Source organism: Lissotriton vulgaris, chromosome 5 (genome assembly GCF_964263255.1).
Source record: "Lissotriton vulgaris chromosome 5, aLisVul1.2, whole genome shotgun sequence".
NCBI lineage: Eukaryota > Metazoa > Chordata > Amphibia > Caudata > Salamandridae > Lissotriton > Lissotriton vulgaris.
In genome coordinates, this window is record NC_141693.1 from 1,700,634,814 (window position 1) to 1,700,657,195 (window position 22,382).

Consider the following 22,382-nt stretch of genomic DNA (forward strand, 5'->3'; position numbering starts at 1 on the left):
AAGCACACACGAGAAAGCGTTATTGGCTGCAGAAGCCCGTAGATTACATGTAGATGAGTCCCAAGGTGACTTTAGGTCTAATGCTTACGCCAAATTACTGTATGAATATGTAGATGCCATGGAGGTCAAGGACTGCTATGTCTGCATGCAGTTGCCGGCATCTGTGGATGAAGGCATTCGTTATCATCACCTCCCGCTGACATATGGCATTACATGTAGCTTACTGCTTAGTATATTTTATGGGAGAGATAGTTTTGAATACTATTTCTCCAATTATGACTCAGTGTTACCAGAAGTCCCAAATTATAAGCAAATGAACAAATGGGACTACTGGAAGAGTGAAGACAGATTGGCCAAGTTCTTCATTCCTTGGATTACATTAGACACTTCACATGCCCGCAGAAATAACCTGACATGTAAGGTATCAGAGGTCGAGAAGAAGTTCATAGGGCAGGTGGATGATCGGAATAGGAGACAAAAGATTTTGAAAAAATCAGGGCAATGGAAAACGGATTGGACCGAAGAAGAAAAGGCACACAAGAGAAAGGGTAGTAGTGGTCCAATAGCTTTAGATAGAACGCAGAGAGGAAAGTTATGTCTCCATAGAGCCAAAACGTATTATGAAAATGTATACGTGGGAGAGGTTAGCTGTGAACATGCTTTCAATTTGGAGTACTACACAAAGGACTTCCTGAAGGGAATGCAAGCAATTCCAAATGTATATTTCGTATGTGGAAGAAATGCCTACGTGAAGCTACCTGATAATTGGTATGGCTCATGTTACTTGGCAATTATCTTCCCTAAAATATATCATGCCCAAGACTTAGAGATCATTGAGGGCAAGACATCATCGAGAGGTAGGAGGGATGTGAGTGCAGAAATGGTTGGAGATGTCTTTGGAGCTGTGTTCCCACTGCTGGGATTAGCCCTTAATGATGTTAAAATTAGACGGCTCGCAACAGTCGTCGACAGGTTGTCTGCCAGTACTGCTCAGTCCTTAACGCTGGTAGAAGGAGAGATGCAATCGATAAGGGCTATGGTTCTTCAGAACCGTCTTGCCTTAGATGTCCTATTAGCAAAGGAGGGCGGAGTCTGTAAGGCTTTGAAGGTCCAGGAATGTTGCACCTACATTCCAGACAATTCAAAACCCCTTGAAAAAGTTATTAGAAACATAACTGATATTCACAAGGAGATCGAAGACTTGAGCAGAGAAAATGTCTGGGAAAAGGTGGGCCAGGGGATAAGTGACGCAGGAGGTTGGCTCACCACCTTAGGCAAAAGCTTTGTGTGGAAAATACTGAAACCTATCATCATAATATTGATCTGTGGGATTGTGTTATGGGGATTGGTGAGGGTATTCAAATGGTACAGATCAAAAAGGTCAGAGAGAGCTCGGAATAAACAGCTGCAGAGATTGGCTGCCATACAAGATAGTCAATACCGAAGTCTGAGGGCTTTGGAAACACAGAAGCGAGTTATGCTAGCAATCACTGCAGTTTAAATGTTAATGATGACCCCGAGAGGTCATCAAAGGGGGGAACTGAGAGAGCGCAAACTGACCAAAATGTAGAAATGCATCACACTTACACGTAGTAAGCACAATTCATGAAGAGAAATGCCATGAGTGCTGATAGTAACTACATCTATATTCTGAAATTATGTAGTTAACTTAGAGAATGCATATAGAAGTGGAACTAATGAAGACATGAGTGCAATGTATAACTTTATTAGATGTGATTAATCATGGTCCATGTTAAATGTAGCTGCTAATAGGAAGATGGCGTGCTATGAGCACAGAAAGAGACAGGCCTCATGCATGGCCATGACAGAAGGAATCAGATTGGTATACCTTTTCATTTCTTGGACCGCACTCATGTTATGATTACATTATATTATTTAGAAGGACTATATTATATAGATGTGAGTTCTTTTATTAATTCACAATATGTGATACTATGTGATTTTATTCAACGTGAATATTCTTGAATCTATGTTGTGCAGTTGTCAAAATGTAAGATGGCATACAGAAACGTAGAACGTGGTAGGCCTCAGGGCCTGAGCAAGGCGGGAGAGGGAAGGCGACTGAAATATACAATGTGGATTGCACTAATGTTTAGAATTAATGAGTAGGTTTTTGATTTACAGATGTGTTTACTTAATCAGTAGAGTAAGAGTATTAACATGCTGACAATTAAAGAAGAAGTCGAATATTATAAAACTGTTGTAGGGCTGGCAAGCTTTAAATGTTGATTTACACGTATTAGTCTGGAAAGGGGAATGTTGTGACGCAGGTGGAAAACCATAAGATTTGGGACTTGGCTCCAAGTGTCGGTCTGGAAGAGAAAAGGGGGTATTCAAGTATTAAAATAATGAATAGAAACTTGTTCTTGAAATGGACCAGACATGTAGGAGGGTTCCGGAATGTTTAAGGGGTATCAGCGGGCCGGAGACGAGTCTGAGAAGCAAGGTCGACTCTAACCGCAGGGCCTCATCATGGAAACAGCCAGAAGCTACACCACGTGAGGGGCGTCTCACGAGGGGCGTCCGAAATGTTGATGTGTTTTTGTATTAGGGACAGCACCCCTGGGTGGAGTTAGAGCAGACGCCTGAGGACCCTTTAGAGAGCGGATGGGTAGGCAGAGAGGGGTCATGACTGGAGAACTATAGGTTTTCACCCAGAGTTCGAGAGTGGGTGACTTCCTTTGGGAGTCATTCACTGCTGACACCTTTGATAGGTTGAGACTTGGTTAAGTAGGGATACCATCTAGTGCAGGGTAGGGAAAGCCTAACCTGTATTTTCCTTCCGCCTGTAATGAGCGATAGATTTCAATACGTGTCTATGCTAACGGCACTATTGTTTTTAGAACTGGTATTGATAGTTTCCGTTGTTCGTCTGAGGGCTTTCAGAGAACACGTGTATGTAGTTGGGCCCGTGTATTTGGTGAATCTCATCTTGAGATGCTTGTACTTACAACTTATAATAAACCTTTGAAAGCTAGAAGTTGTTCGTGATCCTTTGAAGCAGAGTCCTTTACTGGGGGAACTAACTTGATAAAGATCCACTTTATTTCTCAATGACAGGCAATAAAGATTCAGTCGACCAGATCGGGGGTTTAGATCGATAGTGATAAGGTATTGATCAAAATCTCAGCCCCATCAGTTCTCTTATCATCATGGTACCTCCATCTATAATGAATCTTCTCGTTAGCGTTTATTTATTTATTTGTATTCCACATGCGTACACCTGTTTACTGTATTATCTTCCTTTTCGGTTTTTTTGGTTTCCCAATTGATGTTAATACTACCCTTTTGTCCTTTCTTCCTGCTTATTGTAAAGCGCTCTGATATCTTCGGGATTTTATTTGCGCTACATAAAACTTTATAAACAAACAAATATATACTTTTTTTTAGTTATATTTAGCAAGAACCCGAAAAGACACAAAGTCGTCAGAACTACGCAATGCTGCCATCTGGTGGTCAATGTGTACACCTACCACGCTTATATTCTGTTGCTGAGTTATGCTTCTGCCAATATATTTTGTTTATTCTTTCTGTTTTCTTTATATTTCACGACCACCAACGAAAGTATCAGTCAGCTTTACATGAGATGTCGCAGGTATTTCTCAAATGTATTCGCCGTGCTCATTCCTGAGCTGCCTCTTCCCTTCTTGGTAAAGTAGTGCTGCTAAATATTTTTGGGAGCCGAGTATAATTAATAAAAATATGCCCAGCTGAAAGGTTATGTAGAAGAGGCACTTTGAGGCAGTCTAATGGCGGCGTTGAGGGCTCTGCGTGCACGAACATGGCATAATGATTTCTTATTTATCTCGTCCCCTCCATCTCACTCTCCTATCCCTTCCTTTCCGCCTTAGTTCCCTTTAGCTGTAAGGTCAGCGCAAATATCAGGATGATCAAGAAGGGCCTCTTTAAGAGTTCGGCAGCAGGGGCGGCCTTAGGCATGTGCAAGCTGTGAACCTGCACAGGGCCACCAAACCCCAGGGGCCACCACGCCAATATATATCCTTAATGTAATAATTCTCTGAGGATGGATACATATTTGCGTGGCGGCCCCTGGCAGGGATCTTGTGGCCTCCAGCTCTGTTCCACTTCCAAACACCATTCCCCCCCCCCCGCCCCTTCACTGGCCTCCACGCTCCACCCCGTCCGAGCCCTCTCTTCCGGGGCCCCCTACCTTCGCTCCCTGCCCAGGGCCCATGAGCCTGGAGCCGCCCCTGTCGGCGGACAGGGTACTCTGTCATCAAGGCAACAGAGCATCCTGTCCGCCAATTGCTTGGTCCGCCTGCCTCTTTTAGAGATTGGTGGAACTTAAGTTTTCTGTCGACAGAGTTCCTTAAGTCTTCCTCCAAGCCCCGATGGAGTGGGAGTCGTTGGAGGAAGAACATTACACCACCCACCCTGTTTAGGGTGGATGGTGTCATTTAATTTTGTTTCTGTCTGTCACCACTGGGAATAACCTGGCGGTAAGGGACCATAAGACACAATAATGACCCCCACAAATTGAGAACAGCTCCCTTCCATGGTGTGGTAGGTCATTACTCCCTTCCCCTCACCACTGTGCCTAATCCTAATGCGTTGCTTATACCCGCATGCACCCTTATGCCCTACTATGTAATGTTTGCCTAATTATAATGTTTGGCTTATTTCGTTTTGCATCTCCATGTTCTGCTACGCAATGCAACTTTTGTCCCCTATGTTTGTAAAGCGCTCTGATATCCCGGGGTCTAGCTAGCGCTATATAAAACATATAAATAAATAATAAATAAATAACTTACTTTTGTTGTTGTTCAGAACCAGACTTCTATTCTGGAAGTTTGTTTGTGAAAAATAAAAAGCTTGGAAAGTTTGGTGAACAGCCATAGAATGTGTCGGAGGAGGTCCCCCAACCTTTGTACATTGACAGGAACTGCTGTGATGGAAGTTCCTTTCCATGTACAGAGATGACTACTGTCCCAGCAGTCATCTCAAAATTTCATGGACGTCGGTAGTCTGTCCGGTGGTGGAGGTGATGCCCATCTGTTAAACCTTAAATCAGGCCTGCTGCTTCTGTCGGCCAACGGCCGTCGCAAGCACTACCTCAGTAGTGCTGTGCAGGTCCGATGGCCGAAGTGGCCCGCCCGCTTAATAGAACGTTCCGCACCGGCGCGGAAAGTTCAAAGCAGCAAACGGGTCAAATCCAGTAAACGGAGTCTCACTCCGACTGACAGACAGATTGCACTTTTTCAATACTGACTGAATCCCAGAGCATATTGATGAAGTAAACCCCCCAGTGCATGCTCTCCCACTACTGATAACCTTAGTAAGGATTGATGCAACACCTATTCACAGTACACACTGTTGCACTGCTGAGGTCATGGGCCATGTTAGAAACTGCCTCCCTCTTTATGATTTGACTCCATTATCCACTGTCTCATATTATTGCACTACTGATGATATAAGCCTCAGTTCACGTTGTCTTGTTGTTGACATAACTCCACTAGGCAATGTTTTACTGCCTGACCCAGTCACACACTGTCACAGTGCGGGTGACTTAGGCCCAAGTGCACGCTGTCTCACTACTAATGTATAATATTACTACACACTGTATCACTATTGATTGTTTAAACTCTGGTCCATGCTTTCTCAATACTGATGACATACACAGCAGTGCACGTTTTTTTTCTACTGACTTAACCTCATGAAATAACATGTCAGTCCCAACGACAAAACACCAGTACACGCTGTCTCGCTATGGTGACTTATGCCTAGTAAGCACTGTCTAGAAAGCTAACCCCACTACAGTACACACTGTCTCACTACTGATGGCATAAACCACAGGACACAGTTTATTGTTACTGATGACATACCTTCAGTATAAATATTGTGGCTACTGAGGAGTTTAAAAAAAACTTTTTATTGATTTTACACAAACAATGGCTAATGTATATGCAGTAAACACTTAAGGACATACACATGCCTGTCTCCTTTCTCACCTGAACCCCTTCCTGCCCAAGTGGCGCATATCATCAATCTTGGATGCTCTTAGCACCTCTGCCAGCACGGTCCATCTTGGTGCTCCCTCGATGGGAGATGGCTCTATGGCGAGGTCTCTCCACCCAAAGGGTCATCGGAGCTGTCCGTCAGTCTGTGGTAAGCTCTCCATTGCCCTCAAACTTTTTTTCAAATTTCCTGGGACAGCTTTCGTACACCACTCTTTCGAGTTCATACATCTATTCATTCCCTCTTACCATTTATCTCTAGTGGGAGTGCATTCCCTTCCCCACAGCCTGGACACATCTCTTTTAGCTACAACAAAGCCCAGTATACAAAACAGTAGTTTCTTCCTTGGGATGTTTACAACATTGGGTGTGCCTAGAATAAGCAGTTGATTGGTTTACGGAATGCTACCAAGGATTTATCGCGCACAGACATTTTCATGAGGTAACCCCAGTGTGCATTAAATTACCTTTTTGGTCAATTCCTGGCGTATGAGCAGCAGGTTACTATTTCCCATATTTAGAAAACACGTTTTTTGTTGTTTTTTTAAATAATATTTTTATTGATTTGAAATCAGGGCAAAATTACATTCATCAAAGATTCATTACTGGCTGCTATCACATTAGATCAATAAGGCAACCTTTCATCATGTCATACCCATAGAGGTATACAAGGAAGCCCATAAACATGACCCCCTCCCACAACCCCCTACGACATTATCGCCCCTTCACGGGGAGAAAACATGTTTTTAAATAGTAGCAGTTCATAAAGGCCATAAAGGTCATGCTGTTGGAAGTTGGACCTACAAAATTCCCTACTTACAGAGGAGTTCTGGCATGGCATTTGTTGTCACAGTTTGGCACTAAAATAGTGCACAATCATTAAGTAATGCTCAATCAATCTTGAACTAGGACCCCTGAGGCGGAAGCCGGGAGTTTAGGGCTCTCATTTTAAAAATTATCACTGTTTATTTTATTTAGCGCAGATTTCCTCCTGATTTCACACAATTGTATTTGTGCTGTTTTAATCACCCCCCCCCCCCCCTTGCCGCATCTTACCTCCAGAGTCTCCTGTGACCTCAGGGAGCAGATTTCGGGCTCCTGTTGATCATCGGCCTCATTCCCTCCCGGCGCAGACTTCGGGCGCCATCTTGGGGGAGGACGAGAACAGCGCTCTAGTGTTTGGGCGATTTGGGCCTAGACACTATAAAAAGAGCACGCAAATACCTGTCCATTACTTGAACTAGGACTCCTGAGGCGGAAGCCGGGAGTTTAGGGCTCTCATTTTAAAAATTATCACTGTTTATTTTATTTAGCGCCGATTACCTCCTGATTTCACACAATTGTATTTGTGCTGTTTTAATCAACCCCCCCTTGCCTCATCTTGCCGCATCTTACCTCCAGAGTCTCCTGTGACCTCAGGGAGCAGATTTCGGGCTCCTGTTGATCATCGGCCTCATTCCCTCCAGGCGCAGACTACGGGCGCCATCTTGGGGGAGGACGAGGACAGCGCTCTAGTGTCTGGGCGATTTGGGCCTAGACACTATAAAAAGAGCACGCAAATACCTGTCCATTACTTGAACTAGGACTCCGGAGGCGGAAGCCGGGAGTTTAGGGCTCTCATTTTAAAAATGATCACTGTTTATTTTATTTAGCGCCGATTACCTCCTGATTTCACACAATTGTATTTGTGCTGTTTTAATCAACCCCCCCTTGCCTCATCTTGCCGCATCTTACCCCAGAGTCTCCTGTGACCTCAGGGAGCAGATTTCGGGCTCTTGTTGATCATCGGCCTCATTCCCTCCAGGCGCAGACTTCGGGTGCCATCTTGGAGGAGGACGAGGACAGCGCTCTAGTGTTTGGGCGATTTGGGCCTAGACACTATAAAATGAACACCCCTTCCCGTACGCGCAGCGGGCGGGCGCAGCGGGTGCGCCAGAGGCAGGCCTGTCTGTGCCCGTCCGTGGGTGGCCGGGGCCAGGGGCACTAACCCCTGCTCGAATTCCTTCAGACTCCCCAAGAGTGATCACATACTCTAAAGAGCAGCTAGAAAGCCTCTGTCCACCTACCAGGATAACATGCAGGTACTCACTGAAAGCTGAAATGATGCCCCTAAGCTGTAGGACCTGCTCTCAAAATCCCAAGAACAGAAATGATTTCGAACATAAGATGAAGTCTCTGACTATGTTCCAGATCAACTGTTGTTCGCTTAGAAAACACAAATTCGAAATATTTGACCTTATAACAGAACAACAACCGGAAGTTCTTTTTACGACAGAGACGTGGCTAGATGAGGAGTCCACCCCAGATATTCTAGAGGGTCTACCCCAAGATTATGGCATACTAAAATTGGACCGAGATAAACAAAGGGGAGGGGGTATTGCTATTATCCATAAACTCGAACTGACATGCACCCTGGAAGCGGTTACGATTAAGGATAGTGAAGCAGCTTTCTTTGCGATTAAATACAGGCCTAATATAACCTTCAATGGCTACCTAATCTACCGGCCGCCGGGAGGGTCCACAAATTTTATAGGCAGCCTGACAGAGGTAATTGCACAATCTGCTCTGCGTTACAATAAACTTCTTATCCTAGGGGATCTAAACCTCCATCTTGAAGATGAAAATAATAAGGATGCCCTAGGATTACTTGCATCCTTAGAAATGTTTAATCTTAATTACAATCCCTAAAATCTACCCATAAGGCGGGTCACCGCCTTGATCCGATCTTTGCTAACTGGGAGGGATTGGTGGTCCAACCTCCTATCCAGGTACTATGGTCAGACCACTTTTTGATTAAATTTACAATCCCAGGAGGGCCCAAACAACCCCAACAAACCAAGCAGATGACATCTAAGTGCAGACAATGGGGGAAACTTAAACAAGATGATTTAGAACTCGCCCTTAAGGCAGGTAGCCCCCCATTGAAAGAAAGTGTAGAGGAAGCCTGGACGGATTACCAGAATTGGCTAACAAGAGCGTTGGACGCAGCTGCACCATGGACAACCAAGTCGCCTGTAAGAGGTTCTAAATTGGCACAATGGTTTGACGCTGACTTAAAAGCTATCAAATCAAAGTGCAAAAAGCTAGAGCGCATCTGGCGCAGTAAATATGATGAAACAGCCAAACTTAACTACAAAAATAGTATAAAGAACTATCATAGGAGGAATAGAATAGCCAAAAGAAACTTTCTAAACAAAAGAATTGAATCAGCTGATAATTCTACCAAGGAACTCTTTGTTATCTACAGAGAACTCACTTAATCTGATAGGACTATAGCCCCAGATACACACTCTACAGCAACTTGCGAAGCGATTGCTGACTTCTTCGTTCAAAAAGTTGAGAATATCTACAAAACCTTTCCGAAGGTCACGGATGGTCCGATTACTAACCATGCCACTAATACTGAACCGACAAATACTTGTCACCTAAACCATTTTACAGTGCCAGATAATACTGAGTTGCTGAGAATCATTCATAGTATCCAATCAGGCTCCCCCAAAGACGTAGCTCTCCCCAAGATCTTCAGAAACCAGGCTGAACTTCTTGTAAATCATATAAGCCATATGGCTAAATTATCTTTCCAGACGAGCCACGTACCACAAGACTGGAAAACAGCGCAGGTTATCCCTGTCAAGAAAAAGGCCAATCTCAGTATAACTCAACTGGACAACTATCGTCCTATATCGCTCCTACCCTTCTGCGCTAAGGTGGTGGAAAAGATAGTCAATGCCCAGCTGATAAAGCACTTAGAAGAGGGTCATCATCTCCACTCCTCGCAGTCAGGATTCAGAGCGTATCATTCTACCGAATCAGCTCTTCTCTTTTCCACGGAGCTATTAAGAGGTAGAGTAGATGAGGGGATGACAGCTGCGCTCCTCCTATTAGATCTGAGCGCGGCATTTGATACCGTCTCTCATCCCCTACTACTCTCGCGTCTTAGCGAGGTTGGAATTGTAGGCCTAGCTCACGAATGGATGCATGCATTCCTAGCAAATAGGCATTTCCAAGTCCACTGCCCTCCTTTCAAATTGGAAGTACGAGCACTCAATCTTGAGCCCTACACTATTCAATCGTTATATGGCACCCCTGGCCGAGATAGTCGAGGCGTATGGGGTCGAGAAAGTGTCATACACGGATGACACTCAGCTGGTAGTGACACTCTCTCGACTGCCCGAGGAAGCCTCGACTAGTTTCTCGGCATGCCTCGGTGATCTAGCTAGATGGATGAATACCAACTGTCTGTGCCTTAACGCAAATAAAAAAAAGCTTCTCGTGTTTGGGAAGACTCCGTCCATCTGGTCGTCTGCATGGTGGCCATTAGAACTCAGTGACATTCCAAAGCCCTCAGAGCAGGTGAAAAACTTAGGGGTCAGATTAGACTCAACTCTGTCCTTCGAACACCACACCAGAGTGATTGCAGGCAAATGTTACGGGATCCTTAAGACTCTACGTAAGACCCTGGACTTCCTCTCTGCAACTAGTAGGAAAACTCTGATCCATGCTCTGGTAACACCCCATCTTGATTACAGTAACTCACTGTACATGGGTCTGAGCAAAATATTTCTTCAGCGTCTGCAATGCGTGCAAAACACAGCTGCTAGATTGGCACTTAACTTATCTAGAAAGTCCTCAGGGAAACGTGCCTTAGCCACCCTTCACTGGCTGCCCATACGAGAGCGCATTGTATTCAAAACAATGTGCCTGACTCACCGCATTGCCCAAGAAAAAGGACCAATATACCTCCAAAAATTACTGACCAAGTATCAACCCAAACGGCATTTAAGATCTCAAGGCTGTATGCTTTTTCAAGTGCCCAGAATCTACCGGGCACGTATGGGCGGCTGGTCTTTCAAATACTTGGCCAGTAAACAATGGAACTCATTACCCATTGAACTCAGGCTGGAGCCATCAGAGAAAATCTTCCGTCAAAAACTAAAAACCTATCTGTTTCCGAAGCTATGAGCCCCCTTCTTTGCTTCCTATCCGTCTAATCCTCTTCTCTCCCGGTAACAGTCCAGTCATTTGTTCACAGAGCGCGGGGACTCACTGTTTCTAGTGTATCCAGGCGCTATATAAGATGCTTTTATTATTATTATTATTATTATTATTATTATTATTATTATTATTATTATCAATCAGTCATTTATAAAGTGCGGAAAATCACCTGTGAGGGTGTCAAGGTGCTGTAGAGTTAGACTGCTGCATGGTGGTCTTCAATCAAACATCCAGCTCTTGAGTTCTTTCCTGAATCGCTGTAGTGGTGGTGCGGTCCTGAGATGAGGGGAAGCTTGCTCGATGTCCTGGCCACTAGGTGCGAAAAAGAATGCCCTCTGCTATGGTTCGGCTGATCCGGGGGAAGTCTGCGAGGAAGATGGAGGTACATCGGAGGTGTTTGGTCAGTTGTGGAAGTTCAGGTATTTGTTGAGGTATGCTGGTCCTTTGTTGTGTAGGGCTTTGTAGGTGTGTGTCAGTATCTTGCTGAACTGTGGCAGGGAACGTTTGCCAAAGCGGATGGCTATTATAGTATTGCATGTTGAAAATCAGCTAAATCCACCATCTGCATCTGCTAAACGATCAAAAAATACTTTTAAGCCATTGATCACACCCTGAGGACTGCTGGTCTGATTTCTTGTATTCGTCACAGCATCCAAAATCAAACCTCAGGTATAGCTTTGATGTCTATCGCCAAACAAGGATTCGCTTTATGTTATTTGAGGAATAGCTCTGCTTTGTGAGGTCTATGCCTTAGAAGGTTTGTCGATATGTTGTCCCAGGCTGACCTGTGCCTTAGCTATGCTGTCCCAAGCTGACAGCTTTGTAACCTGAGGTGTATCTCGTCTTCAGTGTCTCCTGTTGGAAAGCTCCTCCTCTCTAAAGCTACGGCTTGTCGGCCACCGTACCCTAAGGTATGGCTCAGGCCTTTGCTGATGCTGACTATTCATTTACCCAAAACGCTGTGTGCAGAAATTTACATATAAGCAACCACTTCGTGAACTTTGGTTTCCATATATTGGACCTACCATTCACAATCTAGACATTCTAATAGAAGATAAAACAGAGAGTTCCCTTGAACGTAATTGAATAGGAAAAGCCGGAGGGTCAAGAGAAAAACACAATTACAAGTGAATATAAAGAATTCTTACAATTTATTGAAAATACAAATGTTAAAAGAAGAGTGGTCCAAATAGAACCCACTCTACATAGGTAAAATAATAAAAGGTTTTTTGACATTCAATATTGGCCAGCAAGATTGATTCACAAAGACAGAAAGGACTGTAAGACATGGAATTTGTACAATACTGGTTGTATATTCGGACTCTATTATGAACACCTAAGCTCTGTACACTATAATACAGTATATCAGCAGAGATGTCGAGATCATGAATTATACTGGGTGAAACGTCGACGCGTTTCGGTGGTTTTCCAAAGTTTTGTCCACCTTTATCAAGACACGATTTAGTTTCTGTCGAGGTTTTGGGGTCAATATAATTGCCCTTGAAGTCCGTATACAAGGGTTGATTTGGATTTCTATCTTATACTGCTCTTCTTTGCAATATTAAAATCCAGAGGCGCCTAAGTCTTCCATGGAAGATACCCATATCAGCAAACATACTTGCGGTATCCAAGTCTCCTTATTGTTCTTTTGGCCCGATCAATCTTGGCCGCACTGCTAAGGGGCAACTTTTGCGCCAAAATTTTAGTCCTGATGATGGTCTTATAGACAACAGCACTCAAGACCGAAACATCGACCAAATCATCATCTCCAAAGTAAAACATCGCTTCAAGAGTATACCTTTGTTCATGAATGGACTCGGTTACATTGTACTAAAGAAAAGAGTTGATGAACTGTTATATACTGATCTGTTGATTTATGCATACATCTGTCCATAATTGTTTTGCTCACATTTATCTGTTTTTGATTTCCCAGTGCAACACTTTTTTTGATTAACTCAATATAAATACCTGTTAAGATATAATTATTCTTCTGTGTGTTTCTTTTATCCTTTTGCTTTTGTCATTGAATGTTTCCCTTATTGAAAGAAATTGTGCCGTTATCCTATGGATACATTCTAGTTAGATTCCTGAGAACTAACTTCATTGACTGATGCCAGTAAATCAATTCAACTAAGTAAACAAACTAAATCCCTTGTAGCATTCCCTTACTTTTAATTGCTCATTGCCCATACCTACAAGGGTCAATTGGGTTACCCATTACCTCTTTATGATCTCAGGCCTCCAGCAGTTAGGTCCTCGAATCCTGCTGCCGGAGACTCAGGCTTGTGAGATAGCCCTTCATCCTGAGGCCTGTGTTTACACGTTATGTATCAGCTGAGAGACAGCTCTGCTAGCTGAGGTCTGAACCTACAAATGCTGAAGGCTGGAAAAGTCTTTAAGTTGTTTGTCACCTAAGGGATGGCTCAGCTGTCTAAAGCAAAAACCTGCTGGAGCTCTATAACCCCAGCGATAGCTCTGCTGTCTTTACCGAAACCTACTATTTCTACGTCACCTGAAGTATAGCTCTGCTGTGTGGATCATGAGACCGTGTGTTCAGTGAAACCTTGGGTGCAGTTCTGCTGCCTAAAAGTTAACTTTGTACAAGCTGTGCAACGTGTAGTAGTATAGCGCTAACTTGGACACCTATAGTGTCTGTGTAGCCTGTGTGACACCTCTGCTGTGTGATGCTTGGATCTGTAGCATTGCTTTGATGTCGGAAGATGCCCTGTTAAAGCACATGCATTAGCCCCGCTGTTTAGTGGCATCTTCTTCCATCAGCATGCTTGGGTGATTACCCTCCTGTCCATTGGAAGAATGTTCGGTTTTACTTTACTGAGAAGTCGGATTTCATGCTAACAGTTTAACACCGTTTACAGGGAGCAACTTAGCATGTGATGGCTGACTTTGCAGGAAGTACAAAAAGAAACTTGATCTTCAAAAGCATTTATTTGCACAAACGTGCCTGCTGTGCACGTTAAAGCTGTTAAAAAGAAACCAATCTTACATTACATATGCAAAAAATTAAACATCAATTTTACTGCCATGTCAGAAATATCTGAAAAAAAACACTAATCATTGCACGTATAATGCCACCATTCACACCTGCCATTTTAAGAAATACCACTACGTGTAGTTTTGAGGATTCCCATTACAAACATGGGCTGAACAGCAAACATAAAAGTGATGTTGGCCTTAAACAGTACAGGTTACATGTGTCACACACACATGATTAACTTGTCAGTACGTTTTCCTTCTTTGCATTTTTATAGTTTTTGTTTTGCTCTTGTAGATATCTGTTCCCTACTTCCAAAACGTGTATTGCTCTGCTCAGCCATGCTCAGAACACATTCTAATTTCACCCACCTCATAAAAACAGGCCCCACAAACACACAAAAATGCCTTGTAGTAAACAAAGCCTCCATTATGTATCCTGCCCCGACCCACTGGTGAATAGAATAAAATATGTATTGGTCCACCAGGAGGTAGTCTTACCATTTTCTTTCTCCTCCGCACGCATCTTAATTTTTTTACTCACCCTCACCTATTCCTCAGGAGCTTCTCTCTTTGGAGGGTTGAAGCCCACACCAAAACCCACGTGTATTTTGCGTGAGAAGGGGCCTGATGATGAAGCATGCCACTGCGGCTTGTATGTAAAACAACTAAACAGTTTAGAACATGAAGAAATACTCAGAACCCACAGCAGTAGCCCTTCGTTTGCTGCTGCTCATGCACTGCTATATTCTATGCCAGATGGTTCTGTGGTTTCATTTATGTTCCGGAATGTGGATTTGATTTGAGTCCTTCTTCATGCTTGGTGGATGGATTTCGTTTTGGACAAGAGTGTTTAGGCCTCACCTGCTGATAGCCCATGCAGTGTCGCTACACGGGTTCCGAAGTAGCGTGCTACACACAGATAAAGCGCTTCAACACCCCATCAGGGGTAGCAAGCGCTATATAAATGCTTACCATTTTCCCTTCTCTATCCCTCCACTATCCTTCTGAATCCAAATAACTGACTAACATATACACCACTCAAATTACTTTCATATTTTCATTATACTAATTCACCACAAATCCTTTCTGGGTTCCGAAGTAGCTTGCTACTCATCAAAAAAGCGCTTCAACACCCTATCATGGGTAGCAAGAACTGTATAAATGCAAACCTTTTCCCCTCTTCTATCCCTCCGCTATTTGCTCAATCCAAATAACTGACCAACATATCCACCACTCAAATGACTTTCATATTTTTACTACACTAATTCACCACTAATCCTTTCTGGGTTATGGAGTAGCATGCTACTTGCCAAAAAAGCGCTTCAACTCCCCTTCAGAGGTAGTAAGCACTATATAAATGCAATTACAATACAATGCAATATAATACAAGGGATACTGTTTTCTATAAGGGGCTTGGAGCTCAATCATTGCTTATCATTCGTTGGCTTCATTGTCATTCTTCTTTGCTGCTTCCTCATTGGCCAGCACATGCCGGCTGTACTCCCACTTCTTTTGTGTGTAGCATAAACCAACTACTGACTGATTTAGCTTGATTAGTGTCCTTTCACTACCCATCCACTGCTCGCACTGTGATTCAGGTACTGTTTTCTTTATTTGCTTCTTCCCCTCCCACCCCCACCTATTATCCATGTTGCTTCTTCTGCCACTTCATATTGCTTCTTCCCCTCCCAACTCCCTGCTCTGTGTTGCTTTTTACCTTCCCAACCCCAGCTCCATGTTGCTTCTTCCCCTTCCACCCCTCTCGCTACATGTTACTTCTTCCCCTTCTATACCATACTCCTGTTGCTTCTTACCCTGCTACCCCAGTGATCCTGTTTCTTTTTTCCTTTTGGTCCTTCCCTCTTGACCCCTCCCCTCAGTCTATGCATTGCTTCATCCCCCCCACCCACAACCTCCCATTGTCTGTGATGCCTTCCCCCATCTGCCAAAATAGCCATACAGGTGTACAGCATGGGTGAAAGACATTGGCAAATCCAATTGCTCTCACATAGGAGAGACCTATTGGCTTTGCCAATGTTTGTTTTCCTCCTGAAACGGCACCACATATTTTTAACACTCATTATTATAGAATATTTATTTGACATCTAGACATGTTTGTTTATTTGGAATCTGAATTGCGGGCTGTTTTTTTTGTTGTAAAGGCGCCACACTAAATTTAAGATGGTTTTATTACCATTGGTTAGTGTTTGGGTATTTGAGTCAGGCTTTCGAGCTCCCTACTCGTGGTGCTGTTTTCTCCTTACTTGGAGCAACGGCGCAAGATAGTTCAGTGCCACATCTGATGCTGTTGGTGCTTGTGTGTGTGTGAGTTGGTGCACTGATGCGCAGAGAATCTTTTGGCCAGCGTGCACATAGGTGTTCTGGAACGCACACCAGCCATTTTGGTTCATTGGCCAAACATGCATTAAAGAAAATTTAATAATGGGCGGACATTAATGCTGCCTTCGGATTCGTTAATAGGCTTGTTAGTCCCTCCTAAGTGCGACCTGGTCTTCATTTGCACCTTCTTTCACTTCAGTTGTTACATGGGACCTGTTATTAAGTCTGTGAGCCCTATTTACTTTATTGAGTTTCTGTTACTGCAGGCCGGACATGTGCTGCTTCAGTTGGACCCGCTTGTGTTTTTTTAAGCATCAGGGCCACCCTCGTAACACGGGCGCCTGCTTTCAATCACTTTAACCTGGCATTATCTTGTGTCTGTTTAAACTCCCCCCAAGTAAAATGGATTTAGAAATTATTCGCGAATTGTCATGGGAATTCCAGGTAGCACATAATCCTTTGCTAATGGAGTGAAGCTGACAACCGCACATATGTGTTACATGCCATCTGTACTAAAGCCACCTGATGGGTTGTTTTCAAAAGCCTGTTCTATTAATAATAACAACAACACCACTACCACCAATGCCACCACTACCACTGCCAATACCACCTCCAATACCACTGCCAATACCACCACCACCATCAATACCACAACAATCAACACCACAATACCACCACCAATACCACTAACACCACCACCAATACCGCCACCACCACCAATACCACCGCCTCCACCAATACCACACCACCACCAATACCACCACTAATATAGCCATAAATATCAATACCGCCTCCTCCAACACCACCAATACCATCACCACCAATACCACCATCACCACTAATACTACCACCAATACCACAGCCACCAATACCACCTCCACCAATGCCAATACCACCACCACCAATACCACCACCACCACTAATACCACCATCAATACCACCACCAATACCACCACCAATACCACCACCACCATCTATACCACCACTACCAGTACAATACCATCAACACCATTACCACCACCCCAAATACCACCACAAATACCACCACTAATACCACCACTAATACCACCACCACCAATACCACTGACACCAATAGAACCACCACCACCAATACCACCACCACCACCAATACCACCACCAATACCACCTCCAATACCACCACCACCATCAACACCACCACCTCCACCACCACCAACACCACCACCAATACACCCACCTCCACCAATATCACCACCACCACCAATATCACCACCAATACCACCACCACCAATACCACAGCCATCACCAATACCACCACTAATACCACCAATATCACCACCACCAATAACATTGCCATCAAAATCACCACCACCAATACCACCACCACCACCAATACCACCACCACCACCAATACCACTGCCACCAATACCAATACCACCACCACCAATACCACCACCACCACCAATACCAATACCACCACCACCAATACCACCACCACCAATACCATCAATACCACCAATACCACAGATCCCAGCACCACCAATACCACCACCACCACCAGTACCACCAAAACCACCACCACCAATACCAATACCACCACCACCAATACTAATACCACCAATACCAGTACCACCACCTCAGCGCCTCACGCTCACTAGTAATAGCAGGGGCACTGTACGAGGCCGAAGCTGCAGCCAAGACCATCCATCCATGTCTGCCATAAAGCACAGCCCACCCTGCACCAGGAGGTGAAGGCAGGGCCCTACTATAGCTGGAGTGTTTTTTGTCAGGCCAAAGATAGTAATGACATTATGCAATGCCACACTGCCACTCAAATCACGGAGAGGGCAGGAAATAGCCCCCCACCCCACCACTCTTCCTCCTGAGCCGTGACAGTGTAATCATAGAGCTAAAGGTGTTGGAGCATTTAGTTAGTGTTTATAGCTTGGACCATATGTAACTCTCACTTCACACTTTGTGTCTGTGTAATTTACATCACTTACACATCATCTTCATGGCACTAATTATCACTACTATAAAGACGTCGCAGGTCAGTCTCTTCTTCTGATATTTACAATCTAACAAGTGACCGAGAAGGCCCTTTATTGCAATGCAATAGGTCTCGCATTTGTGATAGTTTAAGCTATTAGTATTGTAAATGACAATGCCTTTTATTTACGTTTTAAAACCCAAAACATAAATAAAAGGCATTTTCATTTACAATGTCAATAGCTCAAACTTGTGTGAATGTGAGACCTATTATTTTGCAAATGCTTGTTAAGAAATGGTGTTCCTTTCTGGTGTTTTGACTGATAAACAGAACAGACCTAGGGCCAGATGTAGGTAAATCACATTTACCGATTTTGAAATACAGAATATTACCGAATTTTACCGATTCGGTATTTCAAAATCGGTAAATGGGATGTAGGTACCAACATCTGGATTTATTACCGATTCCTTAAAAATTCGGTATTTACCGATTCGGTAAATACCGAATCGGTATTTGCTATTGAATCCTATGGGCCTTGAAGCCCATAGGATTCAATTCAAATACCGATTCGGTATTTACCGAATCAGTAAATACCGAATTTGTCAAGGGTGCAGGGGGTGTCACTTTGACAACCCTCTAGCACCCCCAAAACGGGCATGTGTGCAATGTGGCACACAGACATGCCCTAAGGGCACGTCTGTCTGTCACATGGCACATGTGTACATGCACATCTGTGCATGTACACAGGAATCGGTATTTTACCATGGATTTGTATTCCATGGTAAAATACCGATTCTGAAAGCCATGTGCCAATGGAAAATTGGCTACCCACCATTTCAATCTTGCATTTTCGGTAAAATTACCGAATCGGTAAAATTACCGAAAATGCAACATTTAAGGGCCCCTACATGTCAATGGCCATTTACCTGTCGGTAACGGCCGAATTCGGCCGTTACCGATCGGTAAATGGCTATTTTCGGGCACCTACATCTGACCCCTAGTTGTCTGATTTTGAACGTGATAATGGAATGGAGCAGAAAGTACAAGGGCTGGTGGATAAGGGTTTTGTTTCATGGCCTGCACATTTGGGTAAGCAAACAGATGTGTGTGTGGGGAGATTATGCTGGCAATAAAGGTTGAGGTCCGAATTAGATTGTGAGGAAGAGAAAGTTTGGTCATTAGTCAAAATACAGTAAAAAGTAAGGAAAGGAGTCACGGAAGGGAGAAAACTGGTTCAAATGAGGAAGCACATTTATGAAAGATTATCTTTATGAAAGGACATAATGGCCCTAATGTAAGGAGGAGAAAGTTGTTTAAAATGGAGCAGGGGGGAGAAGTACTATGAAAGCCAAGTACAGGAGCTACAAAGCAATAACATGTGACGAGTCTACAAGCAGTGGAGATGTGGGACTTAATTGTTCCTCAGGTTAGATTTTATTCCAGATAAGGATGAGAGCAGTCTTAAGATATATAGACTAGAGAAAGGAGCAAAGGAGTAGATTCAAGCTCTATTGGATCCATATGGTGAATTTAAGTGTGATCCATTGTATGTACTGCATCCTCTTTCGCCCCAGACTTTATATGTGACTCAATATGTTGAGTATTGTATTAGGAGAGAGGTGACAAAGGATGTAAGAACTTGTATGAGATCAGAGTGCCCTACGCCTACTTTATCAAATAAATTGACTTTCAACCCTGAGTTAGATTCTAAAATAAAAACAACACTCATAAGGGAGCGCATAAAAACTCCAAAAAGTTTACTGAAAAAGTTAAATTCGTTATTGTCCATCAAACAAGTGAATTCTTCTTTGAGTCCATTGAGTCCAGCTAGGCGTGGCTGCAGTGTGATGTTTAAAGAATAAAATTGTTTTGGATTCCATAACATGGCTCCTGCTCTGTAATTGATATCAATTTAATCGGAGACAATCAAAATGCAGCCTTTTTGTAGAGCGCGTCCTTCTGGTTTACACTAAGTTTTGTTGGCTTTCATGTAACATACCTTGATAGTGTTAATGATTCTAAATGTGCCTCTGGCCTGCTATTCCATTTAGAGCCTCCTACCTTCTCCCGGCCTCTGAGGGACTGTTCGGTACAGGAAGGAAGTGACTTCACACTAGAGGGCCATGTCACTGGCACACCACCAATCAGCGTCTCTTGGCAACACAATGGTAAGCGAAGTTCTGGGAGTGACTAAGGCATTGATTGAAGGGGAGTGACGTAGAGCTGTAACACTCACACCGTACACATGTTCAGGACTTGCCTGTTTGTAGCCAGGGCGGCCTTAGGCATGTGCAAGCTGTGCACCTGTACAGGGCCACCAAACCCCAGGGGCCACCACGCCAATATATATCCTTAATATAATAATCCTCTGAGGATGCATACATATTTGCGTGGCGGCCCCTGGCAGGGATTTGGCGACCTCCGGCTCTGTTCCACTTCTAAACACCCTGGCCCCCCCTCCCCCTCTTCACTGGCCTCCGAACTCCGCCCCGCCTGGACCCCCTCTTCCGGGGCCCCCTACCTACGCTCCCTGCCCAGGGCCGCCATGGGCCTAGAGCCGCCCTTTTGTAGCACAAACAACTAGAACGACATACATATTGTCTTGAGAAATGCTTCGCATTAATATATTTTTTTATAACAAACATGGTACCATGTGACATTTCTTTATTGACAATAGGTTACATTTCTACGATCTTACTGGCGTTTCAGCTGCATCCGTCTATTAGGAAATCAGTCTATTAACTAAGCGCATCTAACTGGCCCTCTGCTAATCCCAATGTTGTGCACCAGGCCACCACCCTTTACCTATTTTTTTAATGCACGCCTTTTCAGCTGCTTTATCCTCAAAAAGTCAAGATATCATAGACAATTTTCAAAAATTAATTTCCAATTTGCAAATGAAGTGATTGTAAAAGTTTGTTGCAAAGACGTCACATGAAATTAGCTATGCTGCCTGTTTTCCTATGGACCCATAATTATTTTATAGTTTGCAGATTAAACTACCTGCGTGCTGTGCCTAAAATCAACCATAGTTTAACATGATTACAAAAATGATATCAAATGTTTATTACTTTTTCTTGAAAACCGCATTAAGCAATTGATTGTACATGTCCAAAAAGAATCTTTAAAAAATAGATTGTTTCATTTTATCTACGTCATTCAGTCACTCTCACACACTTACATTCATTCTCTATGTCCATCAATAGTCTCCCTAATTCCATAATTCTAACATATTCATACAATTTTATTGAAATCAAGGAACTTGATAGTAAAATGCTTAATGGTAAGACAGTTCTAAACAAGCATTGGTAAGGCATCGGTTTTGCTAATGTAATGAATAAAGAGCTGTTTTCATCAATCATCGTCTGGCAGGAGGAAAGAGCTTCCTGACAGACAACATGGGAGTGGAGAGAATGTGGCGCAGCAGCGAGAGCTGCTGATTCGAAAGCTGGGATCCCAACATCCTGTGATTCTATGCAAATCATTTAATCTCTCTGGGTGATAAATTGTTGTATAAATATGTTGCAAGAGTAAAAGGCAAAACTTTATTAAAATATAGTTCCATCAAAGTGGATGGTAACAGTACTTTGGCAGCAGGAAACTGATAACAGAAGCAGATGAGGAACAAGCATTGGTAAATGCTGGAAAATATGCCACAGCCAGAAGAAATGTAGGAAAGGTAAGTGGCAAGTTCAAGAACCAGTGAGAAGCCATGAAAATGAGGAGGCGGGATGTAAAATCCATTTTAAGTTTGTTTTAAAAAAACAATGGATTTCTCAAGCACCACGCAAGCAGTGTGCAGGCGAAACCTAAAAACAGTGCTACTGTGTTTTGGCAAAGTTATCTCTTTTGCAAACCCTTATTTCTGAACTCTCACGATTGTCATCAAGTGCAATCCAATTGTGGTTACAGAGTAAATCCACATTAAAAATTCAAACACTAATCTCATTTATAATTACATGCGTTATATATAAGTTACCCCTTCATATCATATTGTTGTATTTCATGTCACAGTGCAAAGGATCTTCCACACCACTCTGGTATAATCAAAAGACATTGAATGCAAGATATTGGGCACAGTACAAGCT

General features: G+C 43.4%; 1 protein-coding gene across 13 annotated transcripts in view; it reads left to right on the top strand.

Annotated features, from left to right (window-relative positions):
• The window catches only part of LOC147716990 (myosin light chain kinase, smooth muscle-like), an 828,743-nt gene that overhangs the window by 534,990 nt on the left and 271,371 nt on the right, over positions 1-22,382 (top strand). For all 13 annotated transcript variants that reach the window (XM_086923858.1, XM_086923849.1, XM_086923852.1 and 10 more), the window contains one exon: positions 20,346-20,462. Coding sequence is in view for 9 of the 13 variants with exons in the window: in XM_086923849.1 (XP_086779975.1) it covers positions 20,346-20,462 (117 nt within the window). In the remaining 4 variants the exon portion in view is untranslated. The remainder of the gene's footprint in view (positions 1-20,345; positions 20,463-22,382) is intronic.